Source organism: Nicrophorus vespilloides, unplaced genomic scaffold (assembly GCF_001412225.1).
Source record: "Nicrophorus vespilloides isolate i.1.1-1 unplaced genomic scaffold, Nicve_v1.0, whole genome shotgun sequence".
Taxonomy (NCBI): domain Eukaryota; kingdom Metazoa; phylum Arthropoda; class Insecta; order Coleoptera; family Silphidae; genus Nicrophorus; species Nicrophorus vespilloides.
In genome coordinates, this window is record NW_017100079.1 from 14,596 (window position 1) to 40,588 (window position 25,993).

At 37.6% G+C, this 25,993-nt stretch overlaps 1 protein-coding gene across 2 annotated transcripts in view; it reads left to right on the top strand.

Moving 5' to 3' along the window:
• Nucleotides 1–25,993, top strand: part of LOC108566835 (dachshund homolog 1-like) — a 52,293-nt gene that overhangs the window by 14,096 nt on the left and 12,204 nt on the right. Inside the window, exons 2-4 of one of the 2 annotated variants that reach the window (XM_017926913.1) lie at nt 12,165–12,295; nt 19,804–20,008; nt 20,811–20,870. In XM_017926913.1, coding sequence (XP_017782402.1) covers nt 12,165–12,295; nt 19,804–20,008; nt 20,811–20,870 — 396 coding nt within the window. The remainder of the gene's footprint in view (nt 1–12,164; nt 12,296–19,803; nt 20,009–20,810; nt 20,871–25,993) is intronic. The other variant, XM_017926914.1, reaches the window with a different exon arrangement.

Consider the following 25,993-nt stretch of genomic DNA (forward strand, 5'->3'; position numbering starts at 1 on the left):
CCCCCCCTGTACATACAAACACAAAAGGCCGCGACCATCCCCTCAATTTATGCATTTACCAGAAACCAAAATATATCCACCATCATCCCCATGCAACTAACTTTGCATCGCATCGGCCACGCACACAAAACACTCCAAACTGAAAAATAATAAAGCGGGAAAGGAAGAATGGGAAAAAAATAAATAGAGAAACACCGCCTCCTTGACCGCAGGACCTCATAAATCATGGCGTTTAAGTAGATCCTACCCCCTGGACCGTGCCTCTGACACCTAATAAAAAAATGCAAACTTTCGTAAAATATCGCTCTTTCCGTCCTCCCCGAATTTCAATAAAATCGATTTATTTTCCTTTTTTTACTAAACAACACTGTAGACCTCTAGATTTTAACATTTTCTTCAAATTTATTTTGCTAAGCAGCTGTATTACTCAAAATATTTCTAAAATAACAATAATAGTTATTAAGATAGATAAATTTCTTAAAGTTTTTATTTAATCTGTTAAAAACTAATACTGCTTGTCAAACCATGCTGTGCCCATCTTATAAGCAGGGTTTTACATTTGTCAATGGATTAAATCGTTAAAAAACTGTTTTCTTTAACGAAGTTGAATAAGAAAGAATACATCTGTGAGGGTGTGTAAATCATATTCGTAATCGTGTTGTTGTCAAACGTGAGTAATCGTCTAATAAAATACGCACCTTGGGAATGGTCTATAGATATATAAAAGTGGGCGCGCGAACAACATTTAGGGGGTGATGTATATTTTTGCAGCCCTTTCGCGGCCTGATGAATATGTAATGGCATTAATTAAAGATGTGAGCGCCACCTGCGGCCCTAGGTATTACGCGCAACGGAGGCGGCGGTCGAGTAATTACACAAATTTTATAATTTTCTTGATGGGCGAAATATAAATGTAAAAAAGGGGTGCACGGGCGAAAGTGTAGGAAGACAAGGGAGGACGCAGGAGGCGAGTCGGTAAAAATACAGAGATAGAAAGAGAAAGGGAACGAGAGAACAGGAGAGGGTCTAATTAAAAGTAAAAATGGAATTTTTGTTTGGGCCGAATTGCCCTAATTAAAAACTTTTATATCTCTTTTCCGGGTGAGCGCGAATGAAAAAAAAATGTACATAGAGAGACAGAGAGTGGAGGAGGTAGAGTGTACGTATATAAAGGGGTGAGCTGCAATATTTATTACGGCAGGGGGTTGGGGGCGCGCGCGGAATTATTTCATAATATTGGCTGTTATCTGGCCATGGAAGGGAATCAATAAGTGATTTCGGTGTGTGTATGTACAATAAAGCGGATTAACCGAGGTGGAATGATAAGCGGAGTAGTTGTGATGTTATTAAAGCGATGGAAACAATATTATGCATGTAGCCTGTAACAACTTTTGTGCACTGCATAGATAACTATATTAATTAATCATCGCTCATACATTTTCTCTCATCTTTTTTAGCAACAAGTAACTTTCATTAATTGCAGAAAATTAAGATCATCATAAGAAAATACGAACAGAATTTTTATAAACTAAATAATTCCTAATTAAAGTTTCCACGTTTTAGTTATTACAACGTTCATATTTATATACTTATTCGATGTGTGTGTGCTTTACTCGATTCTACTTCTTACGGGAAATTGATACACGGCGTTCGTATAATCAGTGTTTTCTAACTTAATGATCGATTATTGAACAGATTAAAATCGAGTTGTCGATCACGATCTGCAGATTGGCAATCATTGTAGTAAACTATGTAAAATAATTGAAAGTCTGCTAGGCGCCTTTTCTCGATTCTTTTATTTTTTCCTTTCATCTTCCACGTCTTCGATAATTATTAGAATACGGAATGGGGAGGATCTTGATAATGTATATGCTTACATACGTACGTACATACACTCGGGATACATCATTATTTTATTGTCTCATCTCCGAGATGAGAATTATTATTACACGTAACACTTTCTATTTATATAATGGATTTTTCTTTTTCTATACTTAAATAACTAATATTTTTTTTATTAAAAATAAAAAATAAGTATAAAAGGAATTTTAGATAAATTTTTCTTAAATTTCTTGTACTTTTAAAACTATGAAAAACAGGCAAAATCAATAATGTTCTAAACTGTCCCATACAAGGTATTACTGTAAATTATTGAATATTAAAAGCTTTTTGATAGTTTAGTTTATTGGCATTTAATTATTTTGCAAGTGTTGCTGTAAGAATAATTCCATGAATGCCGTTGCCTGTCAGAAGAAAGCGTCATAAATAACAGATGAAAGGTAATGTTAAATAACAACTGAAGGTGGCCGACCTGACGGTATTAAGTTGCGTACATTTAGTGATAAAGTTAATGAAGGTTTGAGGTCGCGATGCAAGATGATGAAGAAGAAGAAGCAGCAGCAGTAGAAGCGTTGTGTTTGTGTGCTATTATATTGTGGTCCGCAAGGATGCGGCATGGGCATCATAATTGGTCTTTTGTTGGGCCGTCTCACGTCGAATTAAAACTCATTTAAATAATATAATCCGCGGGAGGCGGTGGCGGGGCGAGAGCCGCAGGAGCAGAAGAACAACGGAGGCTGCTGCCATTATTAAAACATAGCTGTGTGTCGCTGTAAGCCGCGAACCGAGGAAATTGCGATGTATAAATTCACCTTAAGATGACGTTAATGAAATTTTCTTATTTCTGTATTTATTGCGGGGCGAGTCGGTTTTCGTTGGGGGGATTAATATATACACATTGTTTTTCGGGGGCGGTCGTTTCATTATGAGGTGCGAAACTTGTCTCGGGGATTATTTGTTGCTGCCTCCTACTCTTGTCCTACTACCACCGGCACCGCCGACTCCCCTCAAAACCAAAAATACCTTGTTGCGACTTTATTAATTTAATTAAACCGCCCTCTGAATTACGGCTCTGCCCCCGCAGGAACAAATGAGAGCGCGAAAACTTCTGCGATGCGGGGAATGGGAGAGGTGTAGGTAGGTGGTGTTCGTGCTGGATTTTATTCTCCACTCTTCTCTTCTCTTTTTTCCTGCTCCATGTCCTGGCTGTTCTTCTCCCTTTCCCTTCCGCTCCTTGTCGCCGTCGCCGTCCGTTTTTGTCGGTTCGTATTATTATTCTGAAACGAAGCAACTTGATCATGATTTCAAGAGAGTTTAGAGTAGATGGGGGCGCCGCTATATCTACATCAAGTGCCATTGTTTTTAACATGTCCGCATATCTATTGTGCAGATAGGAATCTTCAGTGACACCCGATTGAAATCTGATCCCTTTGCCCGTCCTCGCAGCATCCCTTTTATTTGCTGAGCCACACGAAAAGGGTGAAAACGCAATTCCCGAATCCATTACAACCGGCGGCCACGTACATAATCTAAGTAAGACTTCATTTTGGCCCCATAAATTCATTATGATTTCTGATTGAGTTCGCCGCAATATATAAATGCTACCCAAAATGTAGAGAGCAGCCACCCTCTTGTTTCCGAATGGACTGCCGAAGTAATGCTCTTATAAATTAATTTGTACGGCTTTTATCTTCTATTACATCAATCTCTACACTCCACCATCATCATCATATATACATATACACACACATGCACGCATACAAACATACAGTCACTCGCACACTCGAAGAACATCATGCAGGAAGGGCATCATCACCATCAGCATCATACAGCATAGCATGCCTACAACGAATATACGGCAAAGTTTCCCGAAACTTTCCCTACCATATCCGAAACCCACACAAACAAAACCCACTCGAGACCGAAGTTTAAAATCTTTGAAAACAAATATTGTAATTAACACAAAGAATGCGAACTCACTTTGATATGTAATTAGCTAGCGAGTGAGTCCGTTGTAATTGGAATTCCTCACTAGGGGAAATGAATTATAAACCGAACGGAGGAGCGCCACCCCCACGATACCATCCCCCGAACCCCTCCGTTTCCTTTCAAAAGCGAAAAAGCCCGCGCTGCAGCCCCATCCGGAAACTTGAAACAAATCTTCAATCAATGCACGCATTCGAAAGAAAACGAAAATCATTTACAAACATCAAACGCATCGAACCGATTTGTTTCAATTAACCATACACCCCCTCATCAAATCCAAATAAACAGCATCGTTACAATCATAATAAGAACTTCCTCAATTTGCATACCAATCTCTTTCTTTTTTCTTCATTTAATTATTATTATACTTTTATTACTGCTTATTTCTGGAATTCCAACAGCCGAAACCATGATCCGGATCGTCCGCAGATAGAAACATTTGCATTAATTAACAGAACCGAAATAATAATAGATAATTAAATTAATTTTGTGGAAATGTGTAGCATTTCTATTTGAGGGCGTTGATTTCCTAAAAAGAAGAATAACAGATCCGGTGAGATCTCGACGTTAAATATTTTTATGTCTTCCATACATTTGCATACGTAATGACTTACACGGAAAAGAACATGCTCGAGTACATAATTTACAAAATGAAAATATCATTCAACTGTACATTTCTCGACACGTTTTATAGTTTTGAAACTAATTAAGTTTGTTTTTTTTTGGGACTTCTCAAAGAATACCTTCTCCGTTTAATACTTTGTTGCTTATAATTTATTGCTTCTTCAGTCGCATAATTCGTTTTGCAAATAAATTTTATTTTAAAATTATTATTTATTACTTTTAAATCATACTTGTTATGACTTGGACAAAACAAACAAATATATCTTACTTTATGTTAATTATTATTTTGGTATAGACGGATTATTAATATTGAAAATATGATGTGTAATTGGCGCCAATATTGTATTTCTATAAGTAAATGTATTAATTAAGGAATTTAAATCAATAATACGTATTATCTGCATGCATGTCTGTTTAAATTAATCATGTAAATGATCGGTCAGTGTTGTGTCACTATCACCTTAATTAACTGTGATTATTTTGTTAATGTATGTTACCTAACTCTAATTATTTTCAAAATAATTATGAAATTATGTAATATTTAATACAAAATCTAAAGTAATTGTAGACTAAACATTCAGGCGTCAAATTATCTCAAAGATTCTGGATTCGAGAAGCAATCTTGAGTGTTTTATTCTTTTTTTAAATAAATAAGAAGCAAATAAATAAAGGAAAAGGTAAACTGTAAGTGGGAGTCAAGTGGGTTGGAAAATGCGGCGTGATAAGAAGTAGTCTTAATTGGTGGCCCTTGGAGTATAATCGGTAGCATTTGTTTCTCCTCGTGCAGCAGCGGTTCTTTCATAATAAACATGTGCCCAGATTTCGGTTGCGTTATCACCGTAAAGGGCGCCATGTGATGAATAAACACAGAGGTTTCGGAAAGCCTTTTTGAGGATGAGGATGAGGAGGACTTTCCGGCTCGTTCGGTCGTAAAAATAGATATTATTCAATGTGATTCACGGTTGAGTCTCCGCTGCTCCCTCGTCCATCCGTACCCCAGTTTCGAGGGAGGATTAAAGGACAAGAAGGCGAACCGACGTGGAGGTTTTAATTGTCGGAAAACGTGTCTCACCCGGAAATCGAGCGGAAATAAATAATTATTGATTTGAGGGCGCGAGACGGAGTGAAAAGGGTTTGTTTTTGAGGGTTGATGAGGATGATGATCAACCCTCTAGTATGTTATGGGGTGTTAGAGTCTCTTCTCCTAGTCCGCGAGTGAATGGCCGCGATGTTCCATTTAATAATTATGAATCATTGTCTGTGAACATGCTTATTATTTATTTGCATATAATTAAAATTACGCACGATGAGGAAACGTACAAATGTAAATCATACTAATTGCAACTGTTAAAATTAAAACTTAATAAGCAGGTAGCGAGCGGAGAGATGGAGAATAGTTTTAATTACACTCACATGAACCACAACCACAATGATAAAATTAATTCACATGTTGTATCCCAATGCTAGAGCTCTGTTCTACACACGCCTGAAAACTACATCCGGAAACAATAAAAATCTCGATCCGCTGAGGCCAGGTTTGATTAAGAGCTTCGCTCATGTTGATTCGAAATTATTATGCCACATTGCCCCACGTTACCAATAAACAAACGAAGAATCCTAAGATCAACAGAGGAAATATCGTGTATACAATATTACCACATTACATAAACCAGAGTAGCGTAGGCATTCTTAACTAATGGTTATTTGCTTATGAATGCTCTACAAGATATGATCGTAAACAAATTATTTGTAAATCTAATTCCTCTTTGATGATTCTCTCCAAAATGAAGAAGAAAAAACGATGAAAATTAAAAAAGTCTATAACGCGTCGGCTCCGCGTAAAGTAAATAATCACTCTCTTAAGCCAGAGCAGTAAACGGAGAGGGGAGTAGAAAAGAAGAAGAAACGAGAAGGAAGCGAAATATGAAGATATGAAGTTAATATTGAAACTCTCTGAAAATAAACCTACGCCATATGACATGGATATAAATACTCATATTTCTAAAGAAATTAACAACTCTGTTGATGGAAGCTGAACAGAATTACATGCCCGGAGGAAATTCTTAATTACATCATCGTTTCACTTCAAAAAAATTAAATGCGCATTAAGATTAAGGGCACTTGACAAAATCGGTTACACAAAGCAGACTACCCCCGCGCATCCGCAAGTTGGACCTGAAACAGAAATATATATGTGTTTAAAAGGGAGAGAGGGTAAAATGAAAATGTTTTCTGCATAAGCATAACGAAAAACAAGGCTAAGCACAGGATACGAAATACACACACAAAAAAATACTCTCACCCCGTTTCGCAGGGCGTTATCTAAGCATTCGCACGTGAATAGGAAAAATATCGGTCGGGCGGCCAGAAAAAATATTAGTCTTTCATTTCTCGCCGCCTACACCACCCCACCGCCCCACGCCACCCAATTGAAACGTGTTTTGTGTAAAACAACAACTCGCAGAAAGAGTGCCCCGCGTGTGTGCGTGTGTATTACGTAATACACTTTAAACACTGTTTTCGTGTGCCTTCTATTATGATTTGATTCGTTGTTTGTTTTTCCTTCGAAGCGGCCGCCGCCGCCTCTTTCGAATCGTCCGCCTCCCCGCGAACGCGGAAATATTATTGGACGTTAATAATGCATGGGCCGAAAAATACGCGCCGCGCGAATCTCCGCAATATCCAATTAGCAATTAATTAAAAACGTTGCATCTTCTCCATCCGCTTAGATGGAGAAACAATGAAAGCCGTAATTAAAATTTACTGAAGCCAAATCAATATCGGCCCATCTCAGAAATTTAATTAAACGGACTTATATTATTTGAACATCAGTCCAATCAATAGAAAAAGAAAACTTGAAGTATATGATTACTTCAAATTATTTTCATGAAATTTTATAATAATACAATATTTCATTTATTTTTTGGTTTAGATAATGATATTTTTTAATACTCATAGCAGCTGTTTGAGAATGATCTCCGAATTATGTTTTATGCAGTGAATCATCATCATATGTGAGTTGCTGATCAAAATCTCGCATAGTATTTTATGTGATTTTTAGATAATCTACTCGCATGTTAAAGAGCATATTATTTTCCACATGTATCTGCTTGTAGGGGATCGAACTGCAATATTAATCATATTTTGAACCCTGACTTTTTCCCAAAAAAATTGCATACACATACGATCACACGCGCGCATTTTCGAATTGAGTTATATAAGATGTGTCATTTGGGGATAAAAGTACAAAGTCATGAAATACAATGAAGCAAATCCGATGCACGCGACCCCTTTCAATTTCGTCCTGGCCCCGACAAAAAAATATAATCGGTGGAATCGGGGTGGATTTCGTCCTGTGACGTAAAAAAAAATAAATAACATATCGAATGCGGCATCTTTTGTAGATATCAATTTCCTATTATATGCGGCTTTCCATGAGCCATTTAACATAAGGTTTTTATGGCTCCGGAAAAAAGATAAACTGGATTTTTGGTGCATATTTTTTTGCTCCGATTTTTGGGAAGAGATGAAGAAAAAGGGATATTTCTATATATATATTGGAAGAGAGAGAGAGACTGAGTGAGTATGGGGTGGTTCGGCGATAAGGGCACTTAAAAATTGAAACTAACCAGATCCTCGGTCGGGGTTGAAAGATTAAAAGCGATCAATCAAGAAATTTATAAAGAGGGAAAAAAATTGGAAGAGAATGGTGGTAATCTTCGTCTGGGAAAAGGGTGCGGATTGGGAACAATTAGGGCTTGTTTAAACAAACGCGAAAGCGGAATAAAGCGAATCGCATCCCCTCGACCTGATCAATCAAAACTTGTCAGGAGTCTGTATATATACATTTTTTTATAATATATAATTCCGTCTTCCACCTGGACTTAATATCTCTCTTTCGGTCGGAGGGGGCTATTAGTTTGCGGTGAAACATTTATTTAGAAGAGAAGAAAAAAACAGCACATATTTCGAGCAGATGTTGCACCGTGGATTCCAGGGGGCGGTAGAAATGAGCGCGATATTACATTTAGATTGGGGGTGAGATTGCAGAAAACTAAATTAAAAAGTTTTTTTTTGTGCTAGTGAAAGCTTATACCTGTGTTCGCGTTCTTAATTTTAATATCGAGGGAATAAATTTGGGAATACACATCTTGCGGATTTTACAACCTACGGGAACATCAATAATAACCATATTGCAATAAGAAATGTGTTGCAATTGATATTATTTATGATCGAGGTTACTAATTGGATTTGATTAAAAATTTTGTTTTCATTATTCGTGGAGGGTTGTTCAAATCTTTTGAGTCAATAATAAAGCAACTGTATCAATAATTTATTGTTAGTGGTATTTGGATATCTTTAGTTGCGCTGAACAATGGCTGTGCTTGGGGGGTATTATGTTTCTTTTATCCCGTTTTGATTTTTCGCCATAATACGCGAATGCTATATTGGATTACTAGTGGCCTAACATAATTTTATTTCTTTCTCTCTCTCTCACACTCTCTTTATCTCAGTCTGTCTTCCTGGTTTTTAGGGGTAGGTATAGTGCGTGTGCTGGATGGGAATCGAGCGAAGGGGGGTTTCGATCGGACAATGCATCTGTTATTCACCCCGTGTGTATGTACACGAGATTACCTAAGTATTTTTACAAGGGATGAAGGAGGGCAACCCTTTCCAATAATAATAAAAACACTTTGCAACTACATTGGCGCCCCCTGGATCTTAAAATTTGCAATAATGATTCATTACCGTGTAGTAGCAGAAGACTGTCTGATATTTTAATGAAGCGTGGGTTACAGCCATCCTCCGTTGTTCATCCTCCTGCTCCTTCTGAGCCTTCCGGCCATTCATTATTTGCAATGTTAAAAATTTTACTCAGCCGAAGGAAGAGAGAAGTAAAAAAAAAGTTTATATAGAATGGAATAATAAAAATATGCGACCGCTTTGGGCCTTGCGGCGTCGAGCTGTTATTGAAGTTAGTAACAGTTGAATAAGTTGAGAAGCGTGCTCTTTTGGCTGGAAAATTAAGTAATTCGTTGAAAAACAGAAAAATGCATCTTCGAAATTATACCAACAGCAAGTCCGGTAAATCAACCGACAATGAAAACAAAATAAAGTGGAGTTACAATGTTTGTTTTTTTTTTTCGAGGCGGCACGATTTAACGTCTCTTCTCGCTGCTACTGCGAGATAAAGGAATGAAAACGCTTCCGTCGAAGCTCCTTTATTTTTTACGTCCGTATTTTTTATTGCCGCCGTCCCTCGAAACACCACCGTTGAAATCTCTTTGAAAAGTCCTAAAAAAGAAGAGCAATGCACGCCTCCATTAATTTCCAGCCAATATGAAAATAACTCGCGCTTACAGAAAACAGGAACTGAAAATAAACATTCGCCAAGTTTTATTAAAACTATCATATCTTCGGCGAGGTCCGAGCTCCAGAGAGAGATAGAACGGGGAAGAAAAACTGCGCGCAGCATTAATATATAAATAAATAAAAAAAATACTTCCGGACTAGATATGGCCATGTGTCTGAAAATTATACAAACACTTTTTTCTCTTCTTTTTGGACCTCATTAAACATCCTGCTTGATAAAAGCTGATGGAGGAAGGACAAAAAAAAGCGGAAGATACTAGCCTAATTGTCTCCGGAACGTCTTCCAACTTTTATATACACACTAGTGTATGTATTTATCTTTGCGAGTTTGAGGAAATCTCGACGGGGCAATTGTAATTTCCCCAAACAAAAGCGGCCGTTTAGTCCTCGTTTTGCCTCTCCGCGCCGCCTCCGACTAATCTGATATTATGAATCTTTTACTGTCTTCGGGGAGTTTTACCTGGCCGATAAGCTTGGAAAAGTGGAGCGCGAGGGTGGATGGATGGATAATCTCTAATGCTCCTTATAATGTGATACCATTATACATACGTTCCCTTCATTCCCTTAATCAAATAAAAAAAAGTACGCTTCTCTCTCCCATCTCCATCCTCTCTTTTCTTTTTTTTTGGTTATTTTAAATTCCCGTCTCCCCGTTTTATTGCCGCCACTCTACATTCAAATCCTGAGGCCCGATTAAACGAAACACGCATCGTTACGCTTTTATTTTATTTTGTTCACTTGCTTTTCCCCATTGATTTTATACACAAGGATTTTTACAGCCTACCAAATGAGATTTTTCCTATGTGCCCTTTTTTTCTCTCTCACTCTCTTTTTCTATCTCTTTGCTCTCGTTGTGTTCCTCCGCGAATGGGGGAGAATCGCAGCCAATAACCCAACAATTTGCCGAAACCAAATTGATTCCTTTTTCATACTCACTTACATCGCAAATTTAATTTGCCAGGCAAATCGGAACAAAATATGAAATTTACGCATCGCCTAAAATAAAGGACGATTCACGTAATCAAATCCAAGCTCCGCTTTCTTCCGCGTATTTGGATCTCCTAACTGCTTCTATCTATTTACGTACAAATGAGTAATACATTCTAGTTGGATTTTTCTTAAAAATATAATTTTTTGTTGAAATTTTAAATAAGCGATATTTTTTTAAAACTAATTAATAAATTAAAGTTATTACTTTGTGTGGAATATGTTAAACCATTAAAGGTTGATTACGTATTGGAATATTAGTTGGATGGGAGGAACATACAAGTTCATATTCAAAACTTATTCTTCATAATTGCATCAGAATGAAGTTTATATACAAGCTGTTGTTGTAATGTTTCCGGATAAGATTCTACGGTGTTGAGTTTAATGTGGCGGCGTGAAAGGAAGTATAAATAAATGGGGATGTCTTCGGTGGCAATGGTTGGGGTGGTGGTGCCCAGACCAATCCCTTAATCTCACTTCCTTGCCGCTTTTTGGGCTATTATGTTGTCAGAATGATACAAACTGCCCCAATAACCGCGAGCTCTCCGTTGCCGCCGCAGCTGATAAACAATACAGCCCCGAGGGCGAGCCACCCCCGTTCTCCTATATATTACACTCGTGGTCAGCATTGATTCATGGACGTTTCAATTATTCGCGTGAATGAGGGATGAGAGAGAAAAAAAACAACAAAATAACAAATATTTCAGAGAAATGAGCGTGCAACAGAGTAGATAGAAAAAATATATAGAAACAGACAGAGATAGAGAGTGTATTGGAAAACGCGATCATTACATAATCCGTTAGAGCGAGGATGCTAAATTGAAACGCTGATTGTAAATTGTGTCCTAAGGCGAGCGATCAACTGGTACATCGATTCGTAAAATTAGAATACAAACACAATTATTGAGATTAATTTTGGACTTTTTTTTTGGTTCTCTTTCGCTCTGTTCTCTCCCAATCTCTCAGTCTGCATTAGGACCGGTCTGTTGCTGTATTACTTTTTTTTTTGGTCATCTCCGCTGGACGATGATGATGCGTCGAGAGGGGTGGGCCGGAAAAATGTATGGCTTTTAGTTCTATTGAGTTATCGAGGAAATGAAGGTAATAAATCAAAGGGGAGGGCGATTTGTCGAGTGACCGCCGACCCCGCCGCCTCCGCCACTGTTGATATCTGATATTTGCCACCGGATGGACTCTAATGGACAGACTCATCAACAAATATTAGATCGGATAGTATTTATTTCTCAGACTTCTTCATGTTATTTGTCCTTTCTCTATTTTTTCGCAGTGTGCATCGGATCCGGATCCTTGCACCGAATTGTCTCTAACCGCAGTAATTCTCTACTATTTTACAGCTCCAGACCCGGGCGACCTCCAAAGCGCGCCCCCGTCGGCTTAAGTCTAGCCGCCTCCCATCTGCAGCACCAACAAATTAAGAAACACAGACTCGACAACGGCGACTATCCTTACGAAAATGGACACATGGGTAAGCTTCAAATTTATTACCTCACTCTAAAGAAAAGACCAAAAAACAACCCTTGAACACAAACTATACATAAACACAATATTCTATGATAAAACAAGGAAAACATTTAACGCTCCTATCCATTATGCCAGGTTGGAAAGTACATGGAAATTATATGTAGAAAGTTTTGGAAGAACCGAAGTGCCATATAGCGCAGAGACGAAAAAAATGCACATATAAATAAAGCTTTCAGTTAGTAACAGCTTTTAGTGATTTATCGATTCTGAGCTCCCTTCAAGCGCCCGTCTTCTCCACTTGATAATTTTACATGTCAGCTGTCAGCGCAATCCCTAAATCGGTTTCAACTTATAATTTTTGCATATGCTACAACCCCCCATATAAAAGACAGTTTATTTAAAAAAATGTATCAAAAGGAAAATAAATCATATATTCAAGTTGTACGTACAAACCATTTTCTAACGCGAATTAAGATTAATATTAAGTAAATTGTTATGCTCCTTCTAACAATATTAAATAATATATTTCACTTACTTATACTCTTTCACAAAAACAAACAACAAATAGATATGTTAATTAAAAATTATGAAAAAAATAACTGCGTCTTAAATTTGATGTGTCTACTTTAAGACGATAATAAATTAATCTGAAAAAGTAAAATTGTGAAAATATAGTGGAAACTAATGAATTAGCAGTATTTTCTCTTCGCGCATATTAACGATTCGCGATATGCGACAGGTCTGTCAAAGTAATCATATTTTATGGCATTTAATTGGCTATAATAAATTCTGATTCGCGTTACGTCAAACCGTTGAAAATCGCCGCGTTGATTGACGCCCACAGTCTTGAACACTCAAAATGACCGAAGTTAATTTTATATAATTTCGGCCGATTACCGTAATTACAAATATTTCTGTATTTGCATACCGTTGAAACTGCTTGAATGTATACAATTTGTGCTATGATTAAAAAAAAATACTTTCCTATTTACTTTTCATAAAAGAAAAAATAATTTAAAAGTTATTAATATAATATTAATTGAAATAAATTTTGTATTTCATATAGAAAATTTCTGAAAAATAGTTTTTTTTTATATAGAAAAAAAAAAATATGTACAATTAATTACTGCATTATTTTTGGATTTATTTCACGATTCATTTACTTTAAAAAGTAAGTTGTATTTAAAATATTGGGTATAGGTGAAATCGTGCGAGGTTGTAAAAGTATAACAGATTGCTTTAAATTAATAGTAATTAATATAATATGTCGAGTTGGCTGTGCAATAACTTGCTTCAAGATAAACATGTGAAACCTGAAGTGACATTCCTTGATGGATGCATGTCTTTGGAGCAATCTGGAAATCAGCGAATTATGCATAAAATACTAATCTATTCATGTATTTAAATTACACGTATTGGTAATGCCGATGCGGAAAAAACTGGAGCACGGGAATGCGTTTAATGTCCGGAGGTTCACAATCTTTGAATGGGGAATAATGGGAATGTCGCAATGCATTCGAAATATGCGTATTGTCGTGTAGGTAAAAGGGGTTGCAGGAAATCGGTAATTAATAAAATGCTCCCTCTCCCCCTCCCATGAACATGGACATGGGGAGCGGCGGATGGTGTTCAAACAAAATTGAATATGTAATATATTCGCCAAAAATGTGTGGGTGGCTCCGCGAATTCCATAATATCGCACCTTAATTACCGATTGTGTCCAAACAAAAGGTTTAATAACTGAAATATTTGGCCACAAACTGGCCACGAACGTGCACAAACGGGCACAAACGCAAACAGTCACCAATTATTCGCGGTATTTAATACAGCGTTTCGCAAAATATCCGTACCACGAGGATGAGGAAGATGTAAACATCGGGACAATTATAAATAAAAACTCGATGATTGATTGCCGCGGTTTTACATTCGGAGTCCGCCGTTTTATTTTTCATTTCTTCTTTTTAATTTTTTTCGGTACATTCATTTACATCACCGTCTCTGTCCTCATCGCATTTTCTGGCTCTCGCTTATCCACTTTATTACTCTTTATATATTCCATGTCAGCTGCACAGATCATATCGCGAAATTGCAATTTAATATACAACAGCTCGAAACGAATGCAGTAAAATGCACATCGGCCATTTAATTGCTTTCGATCACGACATTCGAAACATCCCTTATTAAGCAATAAAAACTGGAAAAAAACAACTCCAGGGTAAAAAAGAAATGAAAATAAGAGCAGAGAATTGCAGAAGTATAATTTAATTTTGAGTTTATGACATCATGGATGGTCATAAATGCCCTTTCGCAACGATTGCGGAGAGATGTGGGGATAGTTTTTAATTAAACCGCATTGGTCAATATAAAGTTTGTTGTGAATCACGGAATCATTAAGTGTAATTGGTCGGTCTTCTAAATGGGACCTCGTAAAAACCTCGGGGCCCCAAGAAAGTGTTTATTTTATTCCCGTAATAACACTTGTCCATCGAGGTGATCCAAACGAAACCTCGTCTCTATCTCTCAATATAACGATCCGCCGGGCCGCTCCGAGAGATTAACTTATATTCACACTCTCTTAATATCAAGCATCTCGCATCATCAAGACTCACTCCCCTACTTATATGACCGACATACAACCTTATCTCCATCGGATATTACAGAAGAAGACGAAAGAGAAGATGAAGAAGGAAAAAGTTGCGTTTATCGTTTGCAGGGATTCGCAGGGTCCTAAAGTACAGTTGTAAAAGTATAATTAGAACTGGCCGATCGAATTTGATTATTAATAAAATCAAGGGAGAATGCTCACTTAAAGGCCTGTATACATTAATGGGTTCAATAGCGGAATGCCGCCTCTTTATATATTTATATATTTCTGTAATTATCTGAGGAATTCTCTCTGTCGCCCCCAATAAAATTCGCCAATAAAAGCCCGTTTAATTGCCAACGGCTTGATGGCCCATAAAATATTCTTAAAATTAAATGCCAATATACTAAGATCAGCAGAACTAAATATTATACAAGCCTAAACCTTGCACCATTACCATCATTTATATCTACTTTAATTAAACAGATGAATCACATATAAAATGATTATTTTGCATTATTTGTTTATTACATTTTTGGTATAAATCGCTAACATTTAAAGTCAAATTATACGATACGCTTTATCTTCAATGATCAGTAACAGTGACTGTGATAATATATCATAACGGTTGTCAATCGCTGCGATTTTATTGGGCTATTACACAGGAATTACAGATGTACCTAATGTGCACTTCTTGCGTACAATTTGCAATAAAAGCGAATGCAAGTTACAATTGCACATACATTTTGATTTGATACCCTTACAAAGCTAGTAATCTGGATATTTTTGTTTGTCGGTATATGTGAAATGTTGCATCTATCAAATATTTTACTCTGTCATTTTCAAAGTGGTTTTGTATAAGTTACAGGAGACATGCAATGTACAGAAATGTGAATTTTGAAATGTATTGAAAATGATCATATCACTGAATTAAGTTTGATTGTAATTATCATTGAGTATAGATGGATGTAATAAAATAAAATATAGAATGCATTTAATGGCAGAGAATGGGGAATCAAAATATTGAGATCGTCCTCATTTGTCATTGTCCATTGTGACAGGTTAGGTCAGTGTGGATGGTGTGGGAGAGGAGAAAAGAGTGAATGAGAGAGTATAAAATAAAGCTTGACGAGAGGATGAAAGAGAGTCAAAAATTGTATGTATAAATTTGTTTCTGTATATAATTAAGTTGTTGGGATAAGAAATTGAATTGGAAACAATTTCGTGTCGGGTGTTTTAAATTTAGCTGATGCGAAATGCAGATGGAGATGAGGCGAGAGCGAGTCGAAGAAGAGGAGGAAGAAGAGAGGCCAGGCCGTGGAACTTTTAATGTATTATCCACGGTGCATTTGATGATGACCGCGCGCCGCTCCGCTCGTTCTTGCGGAGTGACCAGACAGAAAGAAAAACAGACGGACGGAATAATAAAAATCATGGACCGCTCTTCAAACAGTGACAACCGGTAATTAGAACCTGAGCATTAGGATGATATAACGCATACCGAGAGCGGCGGATTCAATTCATTTCGCCTCCTCCTCCCGACGAGTCAAGAGTGGAGAGTCAAGGAGTTGAAGAGTCGAGGAAAAGGAGGATAAATACAATAAAATAATAAAAGAAGAAACACCGAAAAAAAGCCGAGGACGAGAAAATTCCGGGGTGAAAAAAAAAGAAAAAAGATTCGCACGAGGAGTTGCGCGCATTTATAGTCGCGCTTCCTTTTTGCTTTTAACGATCGCTTTTAATTATTATTGGGTCCCTCTTTTTACAGTCCAGTCTACGTAGAGGATGTCATCGTTTTATTTCCACTTATTTATTGTGTCATAAACGGCTGTAAAAATGGGCGTTTTCTGATTGGTTCACTGGAACTGACCATAACTTCAAAAATGAAGAAGAAAAAACTAAAAGCTAATTTTGAGATTAATATTTTTCGTTCCCTCTCTCCTAGTTTTTTTTGGTATTTTTATTTGTTGGGTTGATGGACTCCACCGCCCCCTGAAAGCCACCCTATCTGCAATTGTAACACGATACTTCATATCATTCTGTTTACTTTTCATATTCGAATGCACAAAGCGAATGCACTCCAACAGACCAAGCAAATACTCGACGCACGCACGCATACGTACATACACACAGAACCCTCCCCCATTTCAATTTCATTCCGCATTCGGAATTTATTTTATTTGCAAAAATCTTATATCCCTTTTCGGTAACAATAGCCCGGTCACATCCCATCATAGTGGTCGCAGTTAAATACAATGCAATTTCATATCGGTGCAGTCCATATTCCCTCCTCCTCGCCCATTATACCCCACAATGGGAGAACGCAAACATAAAGAGGAACATGATATCCTTTCCGTTTCGATAGCTTCGAATCCAATCGCATGGAAGCACCATGTATATAATAAACTTCAATGTTTTAAATGCGAACTATAAAGGAAAACAACTTGGACAAACGAGAATTAATTGTTGTTGCGAAATAACTAGGTGCAAATTGTATACAGTAAAAGTAGGTGTTTGGTGTAATTAGTGTGTTTTCTTATATAGCAATTATTAAAATGGTTATACAATCGGAATAACTTAAGTAAATTATAAAGTTTTATTAATTTAATGTAAAAAAAAGGAACAACTCTATTCGCGTAAACAATTCATTACGTAAGAAGCGAACGGAAAGAAACACAAGAACAGGCATTTTTTGTTGGATACAACGCAATGCCAGGAAATAATAATTGATTGTGCAACGATTCTACTGAGATTGTTATGGGTATTCTCGGGGTGGGTAATTTGTGGACAATTAGATTGTATTCAATGGAGATGAATGTGTCTGCAGAAAATATCGAAACGTCGGGACCAATTTTCGAATTAGACGGTAATTATTCGTGTAATGGCTTTTCAATTTATTGGTTTTTTGAAAAGGAATCGAAGAGTGGAAAAAATGGATGAGAAGAAAGGACGGAGGAAGAGAATCGAAGATGTGTTCAGTGTTAAACGATAAATTTTATAAACAATAATTTAGTGTGGGTCTCATGGAATAATAGCTTGAATTATTTTGAAATTGCTATAATCACTGAGCGTGTAGAGAAAGAGAGAGAGAGAGAAGATAAGTGCGGCCAAACTGGAAACAGATCTTTTTGAAAAGAAGGGATCACTGTAAATTGCTTTCGTTTTATTCCTTCCTTTTTATTTGCCGTTTGGCCTGAGGTGGTCAGATGGATAGAAAGAAATGAAGACGGACGAGAGCGGAACCGAAGAAACGAAAGAGAGTGAGAGCAGAGGGAGAAAAGAGAAGAAAAGCCGCTTGTCATTCCCATAACAATTTTGTGACTATTCATTAATAATTAGCCGGATTGCTATGATTCAGGGGCATCGGTTAAGTGTAGGGTTTGTGGTTTTTGGTCACTGGGTTAACCAACCATTAGTGTAATTTATATCACGCCAAGTCCAGACCGCATTCCACGTTTCCTCCAAGCATTGCAACCGTCGTCGTTGTTCAAGCACTCAGCAACCACCCAACCTCCTCACCATTTCTCTACCTTCTTCTTCGGCGCTTCCTTCTGTTCCTTCCTTTCTTCAGAAAGATTTCGTGGATTCGGTATGCATTTCCATATATATGCGATATTTATGCGCATTTTCCTAACATAACTGCCGACTAATTGCGAATTCTCACATTTCCTTGCTTGGATATTATTAATATCTGGCATGCGATGCGTATGAGTAATTACCCCGCACTATGTCTGCACCTACACCACGGACAACCACTCGTTTCCCTACACACAAACACGTACATACACATATGCATGGACGTACGCGATGAGAGCAATTAAATATATGAAAACGAGTATAGCAGAAAGAGAGAGAAAGCAACGCATATACACAGGAAACGCGTTTATATCGATCCTCAGCATCTACTCAGATATCCAGACGACATAATTGAATGCGGAAAACTTATATTTTATGCACAAGAAACGAAACAAAAACAAACACGTAAACATCTCGTGTATGTCCAAAGAATGTTTCACTTTTTATTATTAAATGTAGCAAGATTTGATGATTGTCCAAAGCTTGTCCATCGGTAATCGAATTTCAGTATTTTATCTTTGTGTCTTGTATTAACTAAATATATTTTAAGTAAATAATATATGCAATGAAGTATATTACAACATAAATACATTTGAAATTGTGTATATCATTATAAATATTCGTTATGGTTGAATATGTACACAGAGTGCACGAAATTTGTTTTGTAGTTAAGCTATTTTAACTAATGTAACTAAAAATGAACAAAATGAAAGTAACGATTAAAACAATAAATTGTTAAATGGTGTTCGCGAATTAGGCAGCTTTACAATTGTCTGTGGTCGATAAACCAGGTAAATTGAACAAATAATTCGTGTGTAATTAGGCTCGCGGTAATTATTTCTGTTAATGAGGGTGGTGTGGGAACGGAGTGACCCCCCGGGGGGCTCGGAACCCCGGCGTGCTCCAAATCGCCTCTCACAAATACACATAAATATTGGCCACTCACGGAACTAATGAGACCAATAACTTTTTTAAAAAAACATTTGTTTCCGTTGATGTGAGAAGAAGGGATTCAGCTTATGGGTCCAGTTCTATGGGTGGAAGGAAGGGAATTCGTATTTGTAAGCGGGGGTTTAGACGGTAATTACGGCCGTTTTGTATATTAAAGGCCACACAGATATAAGCGAAGACGCGGAGTGATTAGGGATGAGGAATGGTGGTCCATCAATCACACCCCTGTCATTTTATTTTCGCGTCTTTCGGTCCGTGTGCGGATCTGCATGAGAGGAGATTAGCCTTACTCTCTCTCTCTCTTTGCTCCTCCGTCCGGCCTCCCCCTCAATCTGTTTATCATCGCTCTATGTATGTATGTACTAACTATAAATGGAATTAAAACTGGATGGTTGTTGCAGATATGTCGCGGATGGAGAAGTCACCCCTTCTGGCTAACGGATACAATCATCCCCCGCATCTAGGTCACATGCAGTTCATGCAGTTGCCGCATCCGACGGCCGCCCACTCAGCCCTCCTGTCTCCGGCGATGCCCCACAACCTGGCCAGACCCGATGGATCGGTGATCAAGAACCAAGGAATGCCCACGATGGAAGCGTTCGCAAGGTACGTAAAACAACATAAACAACAACAACAAAAGCAACAGCAAAGGCGTAATACAGCCTCAACCTCGTAATCTCAGTCATTCTCTATGTACACCCGTTCAACTCAAAGTTAAACCGGGACGTTCAACGGGCGAGAACTCTAATCCCCTGGAAGGTATTAAATATCGCGCGCCGCTCGGGGAAACTTTGCGAAATCTTTGAACTCCGCCGTGTCTAAATCTAGCCGTCCGGATTATGGGAATACCTACCTACCTTCCTTCCTCGGAGGCGGCGAATAAATTAATACCGTTCCAATGATAATCCTCCGTTTGTCGGTTCGATTGGTCCACGGGGGAGGTCATGGGATGGGTTCGTAGGTAGGTACGAACCGGGTACTGGGTTTCCAGAGGATGTGAAGTGAGTTTACCTGGAGAATTAATCACGGCGCTCCGTGACGTGTACACGCATCCAGCGGCCCGGATTTGCATTTTAATTACGAAAGAGCGCGCTGAAATGATAATGATGACTTGAACAACGGTGTAAACAAGTAGACGAGTGCGCTCGCCATGCCTAACTGGGATTAGTGTGCGAGCAGGCTCATCGGGTCTCCTCTCCTCTCATACCCACAAACACTCCTCACTACTTCGCATCCACGATGCAGGAGATAGATAAATACAAACTTTTTGATATAAATATACTATCTGAGGGACTTCCGAATGGGCATGAACGAACTTCGATCTCTTCCCTAAGAGGCTTAGATGCGAATTTGGTGTTGCTGAAGTTGAGGGTCGTTAGCAATCCAATTAATTTCCTATTCCTTACAGGTCCGGCATTTGGGAAAACTGCAGAGCCGCCTACGAGGATATCGTCAAACACTTAGAAAGGTAATTTGTTTTTCCATATTTATTATCTTCATTAATTATAAAATGCAATCTTTTAGATTTGAACATTCAGTAAATAAGATCAATTAATGAAATTTAATGTCCAATGTGAGTTTTCATCTATATATACAACAAAAATGTAAAACTCATTGCAATCAGATATTTAATTACAGTCCAATAAATTAATTACTTTTGCCAAATTTACTTGAAAGAAATAGCAATAACAACTAAACTTTACTTCAGTTCCTCTGGCGGTTTACAAAGGATCAGAATGTTTAGTGGTTGGGCGAGAATGGCTTTTCGAAAGTAATTAATGTATTGCGACAATTTGGATCCGAAGCGACAAATCAAAATTAACCGGGGCTCCAGGAAGCGGTGTCAGTATTTGTCAAGTGTCGGGCGGTTTAAGCTCGACAGGGTGGGGTTGGGATTTAAAGCTCGCCGCCATGATTTGTGTGACACGCGATAGTTCCACCGCGGGCTCAGGGCCTGAATAATCGGGTGTCACGTCGAATCCCATACGCACACGGCCCTGCACTCCTCGCACGATCATCCCCGAAAAACCAGGAAAAATTAAAAATAATTACACCCCCTTCACAAGCATTTCCATTTATAATGTTACTTTTACTTCTTAAGATTTAAGCGCGCAAGGGCGTATGTGTAAAAAATAAATAAAAATGGAGCTCATCGTTGTCTCGCTTTTTTTTATGGTAATGTTGCGGAGCTCATAAAAAAGGTTCCCTCGCCTTTAAAGCCCCGTGACAGATCCTCTCGTCGCATTTGGATCCGAAACTGAGTTAGTCATTTGTCAGGGTCGCAGCTGGATCTACAAGACGCGCGGCTTTTTAATTCAGTTTATTGGGAACATCGCGACAGACATTTTAAAAATCATCAGCGTGTTTAGGGGAAGAAGCAAAATATATATATATACATAAGGGAAGGAAGGGAGAATAAAAAAAAAGAAATAAATGTGTATGAAATTGTGTAGAGTCAACCGCGTGTCTCGGTATGGAAACACGCGCGCAATTCTTTTCCCCTCGGCGAGAACCATTTACATGAAAAATTGGATTATTGTTGTATTAAGGGAAACAAAATGCGGGGGATGGCAACGTGGTGTTTCTGTGAGGCTTTTCGCGAATCATAATTAATGATAAGATTTCGGCGTGCCGTTCCGGGGGTCGGGGGGATGATTTCGGTTTGGTTTGGTGACTAGCATATATTTGAATAGGACGGATGGACGGACTGTGTCTGCAGGCTGATAAGGCAGCAACGATAATTAATCTTAATACAGGCATTCTTGGATTGTTCCGCTTATCGCGCGTAATATATCTGTTAATTAACTATGCAGCTTTAAAACTCACTATATGTCAATATTGAATTACAGTCCCACAATGCATCCAATTTATTTCCACATTGATTTATCCCCCGATAAAGGTAACCTTTATCAAATAAATAAAACCAGTCTGCAAAGCGGAGACGGCGCGAACCCGTCGAAGATATAGGTAGTTAAGTAAGCGGGACGACGGAGTCGGTGGAGGGAGAAGAATTAAGGTATCATTCATCAAAATTTCTGGTTCTTATCGTTGGCCCTGGTCGTGTTTAGGAATTATTAATATTCATAAACACACAGCTGATCTAAGAATAAGGAGCAGAGAAAAGGGTGGAAGGTCCTTCCTTCCCTCCTTTCGCTTCAACCTTCATCCTACGCCACCCTTCGCCCTCCGCAACGGACTAATTGCTAAAGTCTGCGATGTGACGAGTATTAATTAATTTTCGTCGGGTTTGCGCGCGCGACGGACCTTAATTCGAATTTAAATCGGCCAGTGTTTTGTTAAATCCTTGCTGTTAATTGTGTGGACAGCTACCAGGAGCGTGAATGCTGCTACGCCAGATTTGCATCCAGTCATTTATAAACGGCGAAACCCGGTTAATTTAAACGCACGGGGAAACCGACCTTCCGACGTCCCGCCTGAATCTACACCGCCTCAACCACCCCCACACACATACACTCTTCGAACCCTCGGATCAAACCGCTCCCCATGCGAATGCGATTTTTCCATTCCGACTGGCCTCTAATTTAGAAGGGTCACCACCCTGAACGATTGTCCAATTCCATTTTCGTGCATGTGAGAAATTGCTTTTTAAGACACTCACATTGACTGACGCTGATTCTAACCAGTTCCGAACTGACAGACTACAGCAATACAGGAGTATTCATTCAATCCGTAAACTGAATTTTATTTTTCGTTTAACTTTTATTTCACATCTTTAAAATCACATCATATATAGTTTATTTTTTAAATTGAAATACTCCAACCTCCATTAGGTTCTTGATTGCTTATGAAAGATATCATAAAATTATATTAAACTTTTAGCTGGATACAATTTTCATTAATTACCATTTGTGAATTTTATTAATTATGAAATAAATTCTTAAACTATTAACAAATTAACTATTTAATAAAGAGGTAACGTTACAAAAATGATGATATCATCATTTCAATCCATCTTAAAAAAAAAATAAATGTTATCGTAATTTTTATCGATGTCGATAAAAGTTAACGGTAGGTTGAAAACAACGATGTTTTTAATTTAAAATAATTTTGATTGGTTTCATGCCTATGAATCTAAATGAGGCCCAATTATAATTGACTTTTGGCTACCTGCTTTTGTGTTCGTTACAACGGATCACGTTATTTATTTCGGATTTATTAAAAACGATCAGACATTATTAATAAACCAATAAACGCTATTGCGAATTTATTTTGCTACATAAAGTTCAAAATTAGAATATCTAAATAAATGTTATCTGTTTGTTTTCGATTTTTTTAAATAAATAATTTATAAATGTTTTGGAAAACATAAAATAAAATATATTGGATTTGGTTATGAACTGTTAGAGATTGTGACTATTGCTATATAACATTTTTAGTTTTATCTTAATTAAAGATGAATATGTTAGAGCATAATTATAGGAATCATCAAAGAAGATCGGTAATTAAATCATTTGTATTTGGTAGAAAATGTGCGTGCGTGTAATTAAAATAAGAATTATGAGGGGCTTACGCTTTTCTTCCCTTCTTTAATCGTTTCGGCGATTGCATTAAAAGATAAATTAGTGTTTGCATTTGAATACATTTAAATATTTGTTCGGCTGCTTAGTATTCGCTAATTGACGAGGAATTAAATTAATAATTTTCGTTGCGTTTGGGATGCGAGGTGATGTATTTATGAGGTAGGCGTGATTTTGTAATTAAGTTTCACGGACTGAAAAAAACCAACAGAAACGGACGCAGAGCCACGACCGAACAAGAGGAGAAAGCGAACAAACTGTGTTTGTGTAGAAGTGAGAGAGAGAGATAGAGAGAGAGAAAGAGAGATGAGACGAAGGACTAAACAACAAAATAGAAAGAAAAAGAAAAGGCAGGATTACATTGTGGAAGCAATAATAATCACGGAAAAATAAATAATCTAACGAGCCTAACACGTCCATAATTTATCGGCTCGCAATTATGGGCCTTGTCTTTATTTGTGTTTTAATTATTTTTAATGCAAACACAAAACATAAATTGATCCAGCCGCATTCGTACACGCAACCGCCGCCTTTCGAAGGAGAGGATGAGTTGATGCCAGCCGATCTGATTATTTCGGCTCTCGCACTTTCGCCAGATTCGCTAATTAATTTGCAATTATGAACAGGCTGATTGCTAAAACGAAAATCTCCTGTTATACTGTAATTACGTGTATTGCGTATAGTTTATTGTTTAATCAACTGAACATATGAGACGCTTATTGTTACTGGTTTTTATTTAGAGACTCATAAGATTGTAAAATATAGTAATTTCTTTGTGGACGATCATTTTCATTTGCAAACTATTTATTTTGATATTCTTAATTTAGGAAATATTGCAACAATCATTAAAAAAATAGATCATACTTATCAATTAATTACATATTCAAGTGTGAAGTACGAAAGATATTTTTGGGCAATACTCGAATTCTTAAATTTTCAACATTAACAATATTGTTTTCTTAATAATATTTAAACGGATTTAAATAGGGAATTACTATGTGCGTGTTTATTATTCCGAAAGATGCGACAAATCTGATTACGATTTAGACGTTTGGCGTCATTAAAAGGCGTGCAAAGTTTTATGTCTTCGAAGAAGAGGGAGGGTGCTTGGTTGCACATAGCCAGTTTTTGAAATGTAAATCCCCGCTTTCGTCGGGTGACAAATTGCAATTCCGTATTACGTATTCCGTCGAGGAGACCCAATTTAAAATCTTCTCTCGCTCTTCGCGGCGCTGCAAGGAAACTAATCGCATACACCTTAAAAATAAAAAGGACCCCGACCAGGCGAAATCATATTTCCGTTCACGTTTCCATTATTAACTTTCCCTCCGAGGGAATGATATTTTTCTATATTCAAATCGTCCTCTCCTTGCTCGAAAACTCCAACCGTTCTTGGTGGAGGATGAAAATAAGGAGGTGGAGGAAGGCCATTACCATCTAAACCGCGAATCGTTTGTCACCCGGACGCCGGGTATTCCCAAAACTTTGGGGGAGGAAGATTTTCGTGCCACGCGCCCATAAAATCGCACCAATTCCATCGTTATTAATTCTGGGACACGGCTCTAATAGAAAACGCTCCGTGCGATATAAATCTGTCGCAACTTCTGATATTCCCTATTGTCTCCATTGTGGCCACTTGATTGGATTATATATTTTACACCTGTCAGCGCTAATATTCCGCACCGCACCGCAAAAACACAAAATTCACTGCGCCCTCGCACTCAATTCTAACCCATAAGATTTATCACCACACAATCAAATATTATAAAGAGATTTATTGCCTCTTCGCACCAACAATTTATTGTCTTTTACAATATCACATTATTTCGTGTGGTGTTGCTTCACCTACTTTCAGCCACAAACTAATTACTTTACTTCCCCACACATTTTCTAATAATACACAACAACTATAATACATTGATTTGGATTCATCCTCTATTAGTTACCTTTAGTTTTAAAAACATTCTTCCTAATTAATTATATTACTATTCAGAAACACAATATATTAAACAAATAACTTCAAAATTTCATTTGCCGAATAACTTATATAAAT